General features: G+C 45.3%; 1 protein-coding gene across 1 annotated transcript in view; it reads left to right on the forward strand.

Moving 5' to 3' along the window:
* FNDC3A (fibronectin type III domain containing 3A) overlaps positions 1 to 13,633 on the forward strand; it is a 103,209-nt gene extending 89,576 nt beyond the window's left edge. The window contains exons 20-25 of the mRNA XM_015414707.1: positions 2,267 to 2,416; positions 2,509 to 2,783; positions 5,661 to 5,870; positions 9,148 to 9,314; positions 9,942 to 10,069; positions 13,331 to 13,633. Coding sequence (XP_015270193.1) covers positions 2,267 to 2,416; positions 2,509 to 2,783; positions 5,661 to 5,870; positions 9,148 to 9,314; positions 9,942 to 10,069; positions 13,331 to 13,633 — 1,233 coding nt within the window. The remainder of the gene's footprint in view (positions 1 to 2,266; positions 2,417 to 2,508; positions 2,784 to 5,660; positions 5,871 to 9,147; positions 9,315 to 9,941; positions 10,070 to 13,330) is intronic.
* Positions 13,634 to 14,224: the final 591 nt, after the last annotated feature.

The raw sequence follows: 14,224 nt of genomic DNA on the forward strand, positions 1-14,224 counted from the left end.
CTCTTCCCACAAGAGCTCAGGAGCGTCGCCCGCTTCTTCTCCTCCGTCGTCACATCATGCGCCTCGAGATGGAAGCTGAACCTGGACAGGTACGCCTCCCAGTCTTCGGACGCTGGTTCGAATGGCTCGAACTTCGGGCTATTGGCCATCTGTGCAATCGCTGCCACCGGCTCTGGTGGTGCCCGTTGCTGATCGGCCACGGTGAGCTGCTGCTTGCTGTTGTCCGTCGTGGGTTTGGGATCAGCAGGGCTGCCTACCCGCACTAGAATCCCATCCTCGTCGCCAGTTGTTAAGTCCTGAGCTTAACAAAGAGTCAGAGAGTGATTTCAGCCAAAACTCAAGTTTATTCTTCTTCACGCTCACTTCTCCAACACGGTACAACATCTGATAGCCCGAACAGTTTGTCCATAGAAACTGTTCGGTATTTAAACATTCCCGGCTAATGTAGCCACTCCTACTTTACATTTAACAACCTATCAGGTTGATCGCATAAGGACCAATCATACACGTTCCCGCTTCCCATTCACTTGAACGTGATTGGACCAGTAGTCTTGGACTTGAAGCCCTAGTCCAAGACGAAACTTTGCATAGCTTCCCTATGGGATGATTCACCATATCCACTCATGTCTGCATATGAATACATTACATATCCACTGACTTCTGGATGTTTGAGTTCATTCTGTTGTTTACGGGCAGGGCTATTTTTGGGCAGGAACGCACAGGAACGGAGTTCTGGCTGGCTCCCAAGTTGGCCACGCCCGGCAGGAACTCATTAGCATAATAGGCCACACTCAACAGCAGAAACTCATTCGGATTAGGGGTGTGTGGCCTAACATGCAAAAAGCCCTGGATTTTGACAACAAACAAGGTAAAGAGAATAAGCAGCAATAGGTGGGTGTGGCTGGATGACCACACTTCTGGTAACATAGGGGTGTGGCCTAATATGCGAATGAGCTGTGCTGTCAGAGTGTGGCCTACTATGCTAATGAGTTCCTGCTGTTGGGTATGGCCTATTATGCTAATGAGTTCCTGCTGTGTAATGCCAACATTCTTATTCTAAGTCCTTTCATGTTGAGCTAGCAAGTCACAGGGCTTATCTACATGATCTCTTTAAATTAAATTCTGAGAGGATTATATTCCTCTGGAATTTACCCTTGCAAAATAAAAGTTTTGGAACTTCCTTTTTCTGCATAACCATTCTATGGCTGGCTTCTTCAGATATACCATTATTATACTTAATGTGCCTAAAGTGCTTAGAACTTTAAATATGAATGATCTTTTTAAAATGTATTTTCATTTAAGAAGATTGCATTTTTAAAACAATTAACCAGAATTGAAGTTTTCACTGCATTCTTCTTTCTTTGAGCCACAATGTTCCCGTTTGTTTTTGCTGTAAACTAACACAACTGTCTTCCTAAATTTTGCTCCTTTTTTTTTTTTGAAAGACACCTTTTGAGGCTGGTTTGATTTTATTAATCCAATCCAATAACCTTTATTGGCGTAACTATATCTTTAAAAAAGATAACAATACAAGTCTGCCCATATGCCAACAAACAGAAGCCATCAAAGTACAGTGATTTGTATAATTGCATATAGTAGTAATACTAGGAGAAAGTATTAAATTCGGAACAGTAATCTCAAGTAATTAAAACTGTTGCAATAAGAAACTTGGCGGTTCCGGTTCTGGCTGACGAGGAAGGATGTTTGAGCTGCAGCGCTGCCCGACTGGAACAGTATTTTAATTTTATTTTATATCCATTCAATTGCTTTTAGCCTATCTTCTATGGAATTTTTTGAGTGAACTGTTTATCTTTTGTGCGAGAAAGTTTTGAGCCAGCTGTTAGCTCCGTGACTCTAATCTGTTTGCCTCCCTATCACTGACTCTGGAACAGGGAGACTCAGTTAGCTGGTTTGCTACGATAAAGAGAGAACACTAAGAAACTCTCTTAATTAAGGGGTTCCTTTTTTAACTTTTTTTTTTTTTACTTTCCCCTCTCCCCATGAATTATAATGCCTGCAGAGAAACGAGCAGGAGATATAGAGGGGGCTGTTTTGTTCCCAGCTCCCAAGCAATCCAGGATTAGAGACTTTTTCAGCTCAAGTGAAAGTAAAAATAGGAGTAAGAATTATACTCCTACCTATGCTGTGGAGACAGCAAATCGTTTTTTACCACTTGAGATTGGCAGTGAAGAAGATGTGAGTACCCTGGTTGAAGATGTTATTAAATTATGAATTTTAATGCCACCTGTTTATAATGTTTTGAAAGGTTCCCGTTAGCAATGGAGCGGACATCACCGAATATCGGTTGCAGTGGGGAACGGCAGAAGGAAGCATGCATATCTGCTACTGTGGGCCAGGACTCAGTTATGAGATGAAAGGCCTCTTGCCAGCAACTTTATATTATGCCAAGGTTCAGGTAAAGAGAGAGAACAAGAGCATGCATGCTAGCTTTCCGATAACCTCCGATCCCGTGGTTTACAGGGTCTTTCTTTCTGTTTTTCATTGCAGGCTGTAAATGTGGCTGGTGCAGGGCCTTTTAGTGAGGTGGTGGCGTGTTTGATGCCATGCTCTGTCCCTGCCATGGTGACTTGCATCCAGGAAGCTAAGGTGGAAAAACCCCTCTATTCACCTTCCACCTGCCTTGCAATCAGCTGGGAAAAGCCCTGCGACCACGGATCTGAAATAATGGGATATACCATAGAGTACGGGGAAAAGCAGCCGATTACCGTGGGGAAGGTGACAAGCTTTTTCATAGACAGTTTGCAGCCAGACACAACATACAGGTATGACTTGCAAAGCTTGCAATGGGAAGCAGCCATTAGGCTTAGATGCTGCTGCAAATTTCTCCACAAATTACTTACTATGACTTACTATGTTCAAAGACTTCAGTAAGACATATGCTGATCACCCAGCCCAAGGATCCCCAACTATTTTCAGCCTGTGGGCGTATTTGGAATTCTGACAGTGTGGTGGGCACAGCCACAAGATGACTGCCACAAATGGCTGCCATAGGAGGTGGTGCCAGTAACAAAATGGCTACTGCAGCCGTTTACCTTCAGTCACATAGAGAAGATTCTTGTGCTGCGGAGGCAGATGCTTCCAAAGCAACATCTTTAAAAATCTGCACTGCCAATCAAATCTCCAATGGCCAATCAGAAGCCTTGCTGGGCAAAAGCCCCATCTCGCCCCACCCACATTTTGGAAATATTTGGCGGAGGCCAGGAAAGGTGAGCCCCTGGCCACCACATTGGAGACCCCCCTGACTCAGCCTGTTCAGTTTGGTTAACACACCCGCGAATGCCTGATGACCAAGTAGGTAGCAGAATAGAACTGAGCTATATGAGAACAGACATGTGTGAAGAGCCAGTTGCACAATACTGCATGGTTTGGAGGGCATGCAGTAAATCAACCTGCCAAAGAGCTGTAAACTAGTTGACAAACAGGAGAACTGATTGTCAAAAAGTTAGCTCCCAGTTCAAACAGGCAAGCAGTACATGAGCTGACCTGGAGAGCTTTTGAACATCCCTAATTAGAGTTGTTTTTCATTGTTCAGGCTCTCCCAGCATTTCATTATGCTCACTTTACAGATATTTGTTAGACTGGCTGATCACCTTAAAAATATGTATACCATTACAACAATGGATATTTGTGAGACAAAGTCCTATGCATGCATGTATGTATGTATACCATTACTACAATGGATATTTGTGAGACAAAGTCCTATAAGAACTCTATAATTAAAAGGGGTTGTAGGCATTATAGTCCTGTGCGTCCCATTTGCTGCTAACGTTTACAAAACAAAGAGCAGAAAAGGCCTAATAAAATGTTGGCGGGCTGCTAACTACACAGGGAGGGAACTTGTGTAAACCAATAAGAAAGGCTATCTCAGAGCATCTGACCTAAGGGGCTACAATTCCCATCATACCTTACTTTAAAGGTGAAGGACTTATTTCCCTGTACTAATACAATTACAAACTGTTGTACAAACTGTACTAATACAAACTGGGGCAGTACAATATTTGTATAGGAGCGACCACCATTCCTGAATGCTGTCATGGCACTAGCCATGATTCAGCATTTGGAAGCATCAGTGCAGACGGAAAAGCTGTTCCCTGCTATCTTGTTCTCTACCGAAGCTGCTTCCACCATATAAGTTTATGAATTGGTGGAATTAAGTAGGCGAGTTTCTGGAATAGTCAGTTTCACCCCAAAGGACATTGTAAGCGACATTAATTTCTTGACTTGTCAGGCCGCTGCAGGGAGAGCTAGAGAGAACATGTTTCACTCTTCCCATACATACATTACATACACACTTCAAAATGCTTCATGCTCATCAAGTAAAAGCATGGTCTTCCACTCTAAAATAGGATGTTTAGAAACATCTTTTTAAATGATTCCCAAACTGCTTAGGGGTAGGAAGCCATGACTCCTCCAATAGCTGCCAACTGCAGTCACACCAAAATGTACATACATCTGTTGCAGCAGCCATTCCCACAAAATTCTTAAAGCATTATAGAAGTAATTGGGTTGGATTTTATCATTTATGTCAATGGAGGTGTCAGGAGGGCGATGCCAACCCCCCCTCCCGACTACGCAGGAAGTTACCCCAGTAGCACTCGCCAAGGGAAAGAACACGGTCCTAGACCCTTCCCGGGAGGTCCAGGGATCCTGTCTCAATGTCCACAGAGAGGCGACAGTCCTAGGAAGGGAGGAGGTCGAGGGTGTGGAACCACTTGGGCAGGACGTCAGGGACCCGACCGCTGGAAACAGGGTTGGTGGGTGGAACGACAAGACCAAAATCCCTTGGAGCCCCGGCTGGTGGCTCGGTTACTTTAAGAAGTGGGTGGTGGGTGAAGCAGGTGTGGAGGAGGAACAAATAAAGGAACCGGACAGGTGAAGCCAGGGAGGAAAAAGGGTTCGTTCGCGGAGAGACTGAGAGGAGGGAGCCGTAATCCACTCGAATTCGTCTAAGCGAACTTTCCCTGTTGTGGCAAGTGAGAATACCTTGACCAATAACAATTCTGAGGCATACCTGAGCCGATGGTGTTCAGCCAAACACCCTGGCTTCGACTCACGACCGACTCAACCCCTCCCGTAATTCCGAGCGTGACAGGAGGTGATTTTCTTCAGATTCCCTTTTCTTCCTCTAGCAGTTCCCTGCATCCCTTGAAATGCCACTGCTGAAGGTCGTGGGACCCTCCAGAACAGGACGCCATGTGGCGCGGCGGCGAGGGGGCTGCTGGAAGAAGAGGGACTAAGCAAAGAAGTCCCCCCCTTTGTGTAAACGTAACTAGGGCTCACTCCATTCACCCAAGGTGATGAGATGGCAGTTCTTGGGTCTGTCTTCTTTTTGCAACTCCTGTGCCTCATGGCATCTGGAGGGTCCCTTGACTCCCACCAGGAGCATTTGGGGAGCTCAGGAATTTGCTATGGGAAGGGGAAGCTAGTGGGACTTGTTTCCATGAACGCACTCAGTGGACTTAACTCAACCCACTGATCATAAACCACAGTTATATTTATTTATTTAGATTTATTCTTGATAAGATTAGTATTCTGTCCCAAGTACGAAGAACATCCAAACATGAAAGATAAAATGCAGTATATACCATGCTAAGACACATATCTCACAAAAAACCCTTCCCCCCTTTTCTGATTATTAGGATACGAATCCAAGCTTGGAACAGCCTTGGAGCAGGCCCTTTCAGCAACATGGTGAAACTGAAAACAAAGCCACTCCCTCCTGAGCCCCCTCGTCTAGAGTGTTCAGCATACAGCTCTCAGACTCTCAAGCTGAAGTGGGGAGAGGGAATTGCAAGAACCCTTTCAGATTCCACTCAGTATCACCTTCTAATGGATGATAAGACCGGGAGGTGAGTAGTCTTCATTGTTAGGTTCCTTCCAGAGGGATGTTTTGCTTCATTTTGGTTATTTATAGCCCTGTTGTTATAAAAGTGATAATGCTGCAGATAACTATATAGTGACAAACTTAATGTTATATAGTGAATGTTGGTTGTTTATCTTTTATTATTGTTGTATTTGTTGAAATGATTACATTAAAAAAATTTTTAAAAGAAAGTGGAACAGGTTTTTCCCCCAAGTATCCACATGACATCATCTCCTAACTGTCTACCTTCAGGGTGGACACTTTCCCCTACTTTGCTCAAAGGTTTTCTAAAGCTGGTTTGATACATGCTTTACGGAAAATCACCGTCAAAGTGTACTTGGACAGGAATGTGCATATTTTTTTTGAGTTCTCATGCACATCGGCACCATTTTCCTTGCATCCTCCTCCCCACAGCCACTGTTTCCCTCCCTACCACTGGAGGGGGGAGGGCTTTTATAGACAGTCTACAAATCAGTAATTGCTAAGGTTCTCATTGAAGGTCAAAGAAGACGGGGATGGCAAAGGATGAGATGGTTAGACAGTATCATAGATGCAACGAACATGAAGTTGAGCAAACTTCAGAGGACGGCGGAAGACCGGAAGGCCTGGCGTGAGCTGGTCCATGGGGTCGCAAAGAGTCGGACTCGATTGTGCGACTGAACAACAACAAAGGTTCTCATTTGCCCACTCATAGCAGGAGATCTCCAGCCAATTGTAGCCCTTGCCTGCTGATGCTTAGCTGATCGATGGGTGGAAACTGGAGCCAAAGGGGGGTGCGATCATACTGGGGATAAAAATTAGAAGGGAAAAAAGGCCTGGTCTACTTACAGGAAGTTCTGACTATAAAGTTTCTCGTAAATTCTAGAGCTACCTGGAACTGATAAGGGTAGCTCTACTAAGCACCAGGAATTCTATGGTAATGTATGACATGCGCCTCCTTTATATTCACGGTACTATGAGCGTCTGCGTGAAGTGCCTGGTCAGAGCTGCTTATAATTTTTCTGACCAGTCCGCTATACAAATCTACAGAATACCTCTTTGGGGTATTTGTTTTACTTCTTTGTCAAGGATATTTGTAAGGACCACTGCCACGTGTATTTGCTTCACCATTAAAGAGTTAGGCCCCACGGCTTGTTAACTTCAAAGCAGAACAGGCTTTATTTACAGAAAACACAACAGGGGGATGGAAGCTTTACACAGAGGATAATTAGGCAGAAAGCTTGTTGCTTTTACTTTCACACAGATGTTAAACAGTTCACTACACCCCCTCATGATCACACCTTCCTGTACTGATTCGTGGTTAACTTTTGGCTTTGGTACTCTGGCCCCTCTTGAGCCCAACTGGCCACCAACCAGTTGTCCTGACTCGACCCAGACTGCTTCCTCAGCCCTCATTGAACCACTTCTCTCAGATCCTTTAAGGAGTGATGTATCGTTTGTGTATGACACTGTTGTATTTAGCTTTTAACTGTCTGGTCCCTTCCTTCTGAGGAACTCAGTAAACCAGGTTATTCCAGCCCCAATTATCTGTTTAACTGTTATTTGGCTGTCCACACACAGAGCTACCGAGCTGGAGCTCCTTCAGTTAGCTGACCGACCCTCTGTTAGCTCTCCGTCCCACTCACTAATGGCTTCTTTTCAACTGCCAATTCCAAACTGACTGTTTGGTCCATTAAATGCCAATCATCGAGGGTTCTGAGCAAAATGGCCCCCTCAGTCATGTGACTCAGCAGTGTTCTGTGTTTACTTTCTGCTGGTCCCAGATCTTTAAGTCCATCACATAATGTTACCCCTCAACACTCCTGCCAGTTTCCAGGTGTTGCCTGACAACCCTAGCAATTTCTTGATTGCTATCTCTCCTTATATATAATTGAATAGTGGGTGCCAAAGTTCTAAAATGCACTCCTTTAGTGTATGGACGCTTGAACTGTCAGTCAGAAGACGCTGGCTGGGTTGACTGGCTGCTTTGTGCAGTCCCGCCCAGTGTTTCAAGGTCTTTTGCATATGGAAGCTGATTGGACTTCACTGCATTCCACACCTCAAACTCACCCCCCTCCCCGCAAGGCAGTTGGAATGTCAGTTGCATATGGAACCTTCAAGGTCTTTTGCATATGGAAGCTGATTGGACTTCACTGCATTCCACACCTCAAACTCACCCCCCTCCCCGCAAGGCAGTTGGAATGTCAGTTGCATATGGAACCTTCAAGGTCTTTTGCATATGGAAGCTGATTGGACTTCACTGCATTCCACACCTCAAACTCACCCCCCTCCCCGCAAGGCAGTTGGAATGTCAGTTGCATATGGAACCTTCAAGGTCTTTTGCATATGGAAGCTGATTGGACTTCACTGCATTCCACACCTCAAACTCACCCCCCTCCCCGCAAGGCAGTTGGAATGTCAGTTGCATATGGAACCTTCAAGGTCTTTTGCATATGGAAGCTGATTGGACTTCACTGCATTCCACACCTCAAACTCACCCCCCTCCCCGCAAGGCAGTTGGAATGTCAGTTGCATATGGAACCTTCAAGGTCTTTTGCAAGGGTTGCCAACTCCAGATGGGAAATTCCTGGAGATTTGAGGGATGGAGCCTGAAGAGGGTGAGGTTTGAGGAGGGGTGGGACCTCAGACAGGTACACTGCCATAGACTCCACCCTCCAAACCAGTCAGTCCCACATAGGGAACCATTGTTGCCAATCTCCAGGTGAGGGCTGGAGAGCACTCAGAATTACAACTGCTCTGCAGAAGGGAGGGCAGAAGTCAGCTGAAGTCAAAGGGGCAGATAATGGTAGGTTGATGGTTAGCTGGGAAGGAGATGGGGTTGCCAACTACATGCTGACAAATTCCTGGGGATTTGAGGGGTGGAGCCTGGAGAGGGTGGGGTTTGCAGAGGGGTGGGACCGCAGACAGGTAGAATGCCATAGACTACACCCTCCAAACCACCACTTTGTCCTGGGTAACAATTGCTGCCAATCTCCAGGTGAGGGCTACAGATCACTCACAATTACAACTGCTCTTCAGGTAGCAGAGATCAGTTCCTCTGGAGAAAACAGTGGACTCTGTCATTATACCCTGCTGAGGTCACCACAGCAAATTGACACTGTTTGCCCAAAGTCAGAGCACTCCCCCAGAGCCTCTTTCTAGATCCCATTGTATTGCTTTCACAACGGGCTTTACTGCTAGTATTGTTATAATCACTCACAGTACTTTTGTTTCAAAGAAATTAGTAGGGGACTGATTAATCAAAACTCTGTTATTGCCTTCAGGATCATGTCCATCTACAAGGGATCCTGTCATACTTACAAAGTACAAAGACTTAGTGAGTCAACATCATACAAGTTTTATATCCAGGCTTGCAATGAGGCTGGGGAAGGTCCTCTTTCCCAAGGATATGTTTTCACCACTATGAAATCTGTACCTCCTGCCTTGAAAAGTAAGAATATACTTTAATCTTTGAAATGGTACACTTTGACCATTGAAGGCAGCAGTGCTGGCTTTATTCTTTTTCTCACTGCTCTTTTCCTTGTGTATTTTTTAATATTACTCCTCTTGTGCCCTGCATTTGGACTTCCTTGGTGTGTGGATCTGCCTCCTGTGGCAGCCATTTTGTCATTGACTCCACCTCCCATGACAGCCATGTTATGTCAGAATTCCAAATGTGCTCACAGGTTCAAAAAGATTGGGGACCTCTGCCCTAAGCATTTCTCACACACCCAACTACTTGTGTAACATAGCTCACGGTATCTTAAGTTGAATTGCTACAACTATGCAATCAATATATATGATGCTGTACAAAGAAGCAAACAAAAATATTATGTGGTCACTGCCTTTGTACAGGGAAAGCTAAATATTGCCACTAAAATAGTTACTTTCATCATATCTATAAATGAATGAAGATAATAATTTATCCAGCTAATAAAAGTGTAATACACAATAGAACTTCAATAATAGCCCTAACAGTAATTAATCATAACTACCTACTTTGCAACATTTCATTAAATTTCCTGCTCAAATTAGGAAATGCTACACTAACAAATGAATTCCCTTCATCTTTCTTCAGCACCGAAAATCGAAAGAATTAATGATCACACTTGTGAAGTAACATGGGAGACACTACAGCCAATGAAAGGGGATCCTATTGTTTACAGTCTTCAGGCTATGACGGGAAAGGACAGTGAATTCAGACAGGTATGTTTTTGGCAAAAGGTTTTTGGAATGAATAAGCATTTCTCTCTCTTTCCAGCTCTACATGCTGGCCCACATAATTTTTGGCAAGACCTTTGTGTAGTATTAAGGATGCTAGTCCCCAGGCAGGGGTGGGGGATCCCCTGATTTTGGGGACTCCTGCCCACCGCTGGCCATTGGGGGTAGCCCCACCCCCAACAGTGGCCACCTGTGGGCACCCCTCTTCCACCCTGTGAGATTTAAAAGGCCCTCCAGCTGATTGGCGGGAGCATGTGGCCCACCAATCATCTGGAGGGCCCTTTAAATCTTGCAGGAGGGGAGGGAGAGGGGCAGCCGCTGACTGCATGCCTGAAATCCAAGCAGCAAACTTGCCAGTGGGGTTCAGGCGCATGCAGACCCACTCTCAAAAATCATTTAAAGGGTCCCTTAACAAAAAATGCCTGGCTACGGGCCTGGCCTCTTCCCAGATATTTCCTTCTCTGGTTCTGAGGCATGAAGCAAAGGGAATATAGCTGAGCAAAGCAAGCGGCAATCCATCTCACTCAAAGAATGTGTTGCCCAGACAGTTTAGAATATGCTATAATTTCAAGCTTCTACATTATAAAGAATTAGCATAGGGAAACCAAATCACAAAAGGGGGGGGGGGAGGAAATTATCAGTGGCATCATCTTCATTCTCCCAATAATGCCCTGAAAATTTGTACATCATTACGCTTGTAAGCATTATTTCCCACCGGAAAACAAGATTTCCTTCCAGGAGGGAAGGAAGCACAACTCTTGTGATTTTATTATAGCCTTAAATTAAATAATAGCTGCCTGTATTCTCATACAGTCCGGAGCTGTGTCATCTGTTTCCCAGAATATGTGCTTATATGTTCCTTCCACATTACAATCGCAGTACAACTCATATTGTAGCCGTGGCATTTATTATACTCTTAAGGACAGACTTTGGACTAGTAGTGTGCTCCATGACCCTGGCAGAATTCAGTTTTCTCAGCATTCTGTCTGCTTAGGGCTGCCAACCTCCAGGTGGTAGCTGGAGATCTCCTGGGATTTTAGCTGCTCTCCAGGGGACAGAGACCAGCTCCCCTGGAGAAAATGGCTGCTCTGGAGGGTGGACTCTATGGCATTGTACCATGCTTAGGACCCACCCCTCCCCAAACCCCGCCCTCTCCAGGCTCCACCCCCAAAATCTACAGGTATTTCCCAACCCAGAGCTGGCAACTCTACCTCTGCTTCACAAAACTGGCAGGGCTGGAGCACCAGTCACTGGACCGAGGAAGCTGGAAAACAGTATCACGCTTTACAAAAGTATCACAACTACGTAATCATTGGTTCTGGGGGATTTAAAGGCTCAGGCTTTGGAGTCAAGAAGTGCAGAAATATTTTAAAACAGTTGAGGTGGGGCATGAACTGGCTGATGTAGTGGATGTCACCTTCACCTCTATAGCACCCTCTGCTAGATTAAGTTAGGGTTTTCTACCAATACTGTTCTAGACATCTCCCAGTCCTCTTGAAATCACTCAGCTCCATACCAATCCATGTAATGCCTTTTATGAAGACCAACCTAAATAACAGAGACCAGTGTATAAGTCTGGGAATTCTCCAGTACTTTTCGTACGTTCTGTGCACTGAAAAGGAACTTTCTGATCATTGCAGGGGTTAAAAAATCTCTTGATATTCACAATATATGTTGATGAAAATGCTGTTGTGAATTTGCTGTGTGGTTAGTACAAATGGGTCTGCTGTGTTACTCAAATCTGTGTTACTCAAATCTGTCCCAGTTTCAGGTCAGTCATGCAACAGTGTCTCCTAGACATAAATCAAGATGGGTAGCCATGTTTGTCTGTAGCAGTAGGAAAGAGCAAGAGTCCAGTAGCACCTTAAAGACTAACAAAATATGTGACAGGGTAGGAGCTTTCGTGAGTCATGGCTCACTTCTTCTTTAGAATTTCTTGCATTGTGCAGGGTAGGGTTGCCAAGTTCTATCTTCACCCCCAGTGGGGGACTTTGGGGGGCGTTCTTGGAGGGGCGGGGCATCCCGACATGATGACGTCACATTGGGGACGTCCCTCCCGCCCACCTGCCCGATCTTCAAGCAGCACCGGCTCACTGCACTGAAAGGGGCCCCTAAGTGCAGAGAGCTGGTGTCCCCCCCCCCACGCACCCAATCTCCGCGGAGATCGGGTGCGCAGGAAATGCCGGCTCCCTGCACTTATAGGGGCCCCTTTAAGTGCAGAGAGCTGGCGCCCCCCCCCCCGCGCACCCGACAGTACCAACTTCCTTTCCAAAGCACCAAGGGTTACTTCCTGCCTTGATCAGTAGACTCAGCTTTTATATTTTCCACACACAAGGCATCTGAAGGACAAAGGAGCTTGGGAGTCAAATAAAACTGGTTGGGGGGGGGGAGCAATGCAACAGGTACTGGGGCTTCACCTACAGGAACCCCTGACAGGAGTCTTGTCAAAAGGATATTAATTTCTTTAATGGATGTCAATTCTTATCTAACGGGAGCTAACTGTTAGGAGATGGTCTCTCGAAGGCTAACATGAAGCAGGTGTCTCCTCCAACTGATTCAGTGGGTCAGGTATGTTTGTAGTTCTGTTCTGTTACTGTGACCTGGATAGCCCAGGCAAGCCTGATCTCGTCAGATCTCGTCAGCTAAGCAGAGCGGACCCTGGCAAGTAATTGGAAGGGAGATCTACAAGTAATACCAGGGCTGGGATGCAGAGGCAGGTAATATCAAGCCACCTCTCTGAAATGACCTAACCCCACTAGGGGTTGCCAGAAGTCACCATGACCTCCAGGCATGCAAGCACGCGCGCACACACAATACTCAGCAAAAAAAGAAAAAGGAAAGCCTTTGTTTTATTTCAGTGGGTAACTTCTGTTATTTTGCACTTCCTTCAGTATCTCAAAAAGGCACTTGCCCTTAGGTTTTGGTGATGTTCAACTTTGAATCATCAGTTGATCCATCATCTGAACACATGACACTGCCTGACACTACATCAGACCCATCAGCATGGCCTACTCAGACTGGCGGCGGCAGCTCTCCATCACCCACTGCCTGGCCCTTTTTAACTGCAGATGCTGGCAACTGAACCTGGGACCTTCTGCATGCAAAGCAGATGCTCTACCACTGAGCCACGACCCCCTCCCTAAAATTCTAAACATCTAAAATTCTTCAGCTAGTCAACTTACCGTGAACAACCTCTATAAAGAAACAGATAGTAATCTCTGGTTATTTTTGTGTGTTTCTTGGTAGATTTATAAAGGTCCTGATGGGTCATTCCGTTATTCAGGCCTCCAGCTGAACTGTGAATCTCGTTTTCGGGTGTGCGCCATTCGACAGTGCAGGGATTCTGCTGGCCATCGGGATCTCGTCGGTCCTTGCAGTGCCACGGTGTCATTCGTCCCTCAGAAGGCAGAACCAACCATTGGCAAGGATGCTGCAGAAAGCACGGAATGGACTCTTAGCGACGAACAGTGTGCAACAGTAATCCTTCTTCTCTTTGCGGTCTTTTCCATTTCCGTTACCTTTATAATTCAGTACTTCGTCATAAAATGAGAAAGCTGCTTTCGTTTTTCACAGCTGCTTGTTATGTTCCACATTTTATCATCACTCCCCAAAAAAGTTAAAATTGCTTTCTCAAAATCTGGATTTTAGCACATTTGTTAAATCAACCGAAAATGCTATCAGAGGTATGCACACTTATCATCTTAAACCACTGAAATTTTTTTTTTGGCAATATACTTTTTAGAAGTGGATGAAATATAATTTTTGAAGCAGCAAACGGTAGTATGATAATAGCTACATTTCATGGGTAAGTTCCGTGAAGCAGAATGGAAAGGAGTGTAAAGTATATATCCGGGTTGTATAAAATGCACATGTGAAGCAGTGAAAAATGACCTCCCACTGTACTTCTACGTGTGCGTTATGATTTCACATGATTAAAGGGTCTTTCCTCAGGCCGTAAACAATAATTCAGATGGGACTAATTGGATAAGCCCTGACCTGAATAAGCCCAGGGTAGCCCGATCTCATCAGATCTCGGAAGCTAAGCAGGGTCGGCCCTGGTACTATTGGGAAGGGAGACCTCCAAGGAATACCAGGGTCGCTACACGTAGGCAGGCAATGGCAAACCACTTCTGAAAATCT

Source organism: Gekko japonicus, unplaced genomic scaffold, assembly GCF_001447785.1.
Source record: "Gekko japonicus isolate JY-2015 unplaced genomic scaffold, Gekko_japonicus_V1.1 scaffold1311, whole genome shotgun sequence".
NCBI classification, from domain to species: Eukaryota; Metazoa; Chordata; class Lepidosauria; order Squamata; family Gekkonidae; genus Gekko; species Gekko japonicus.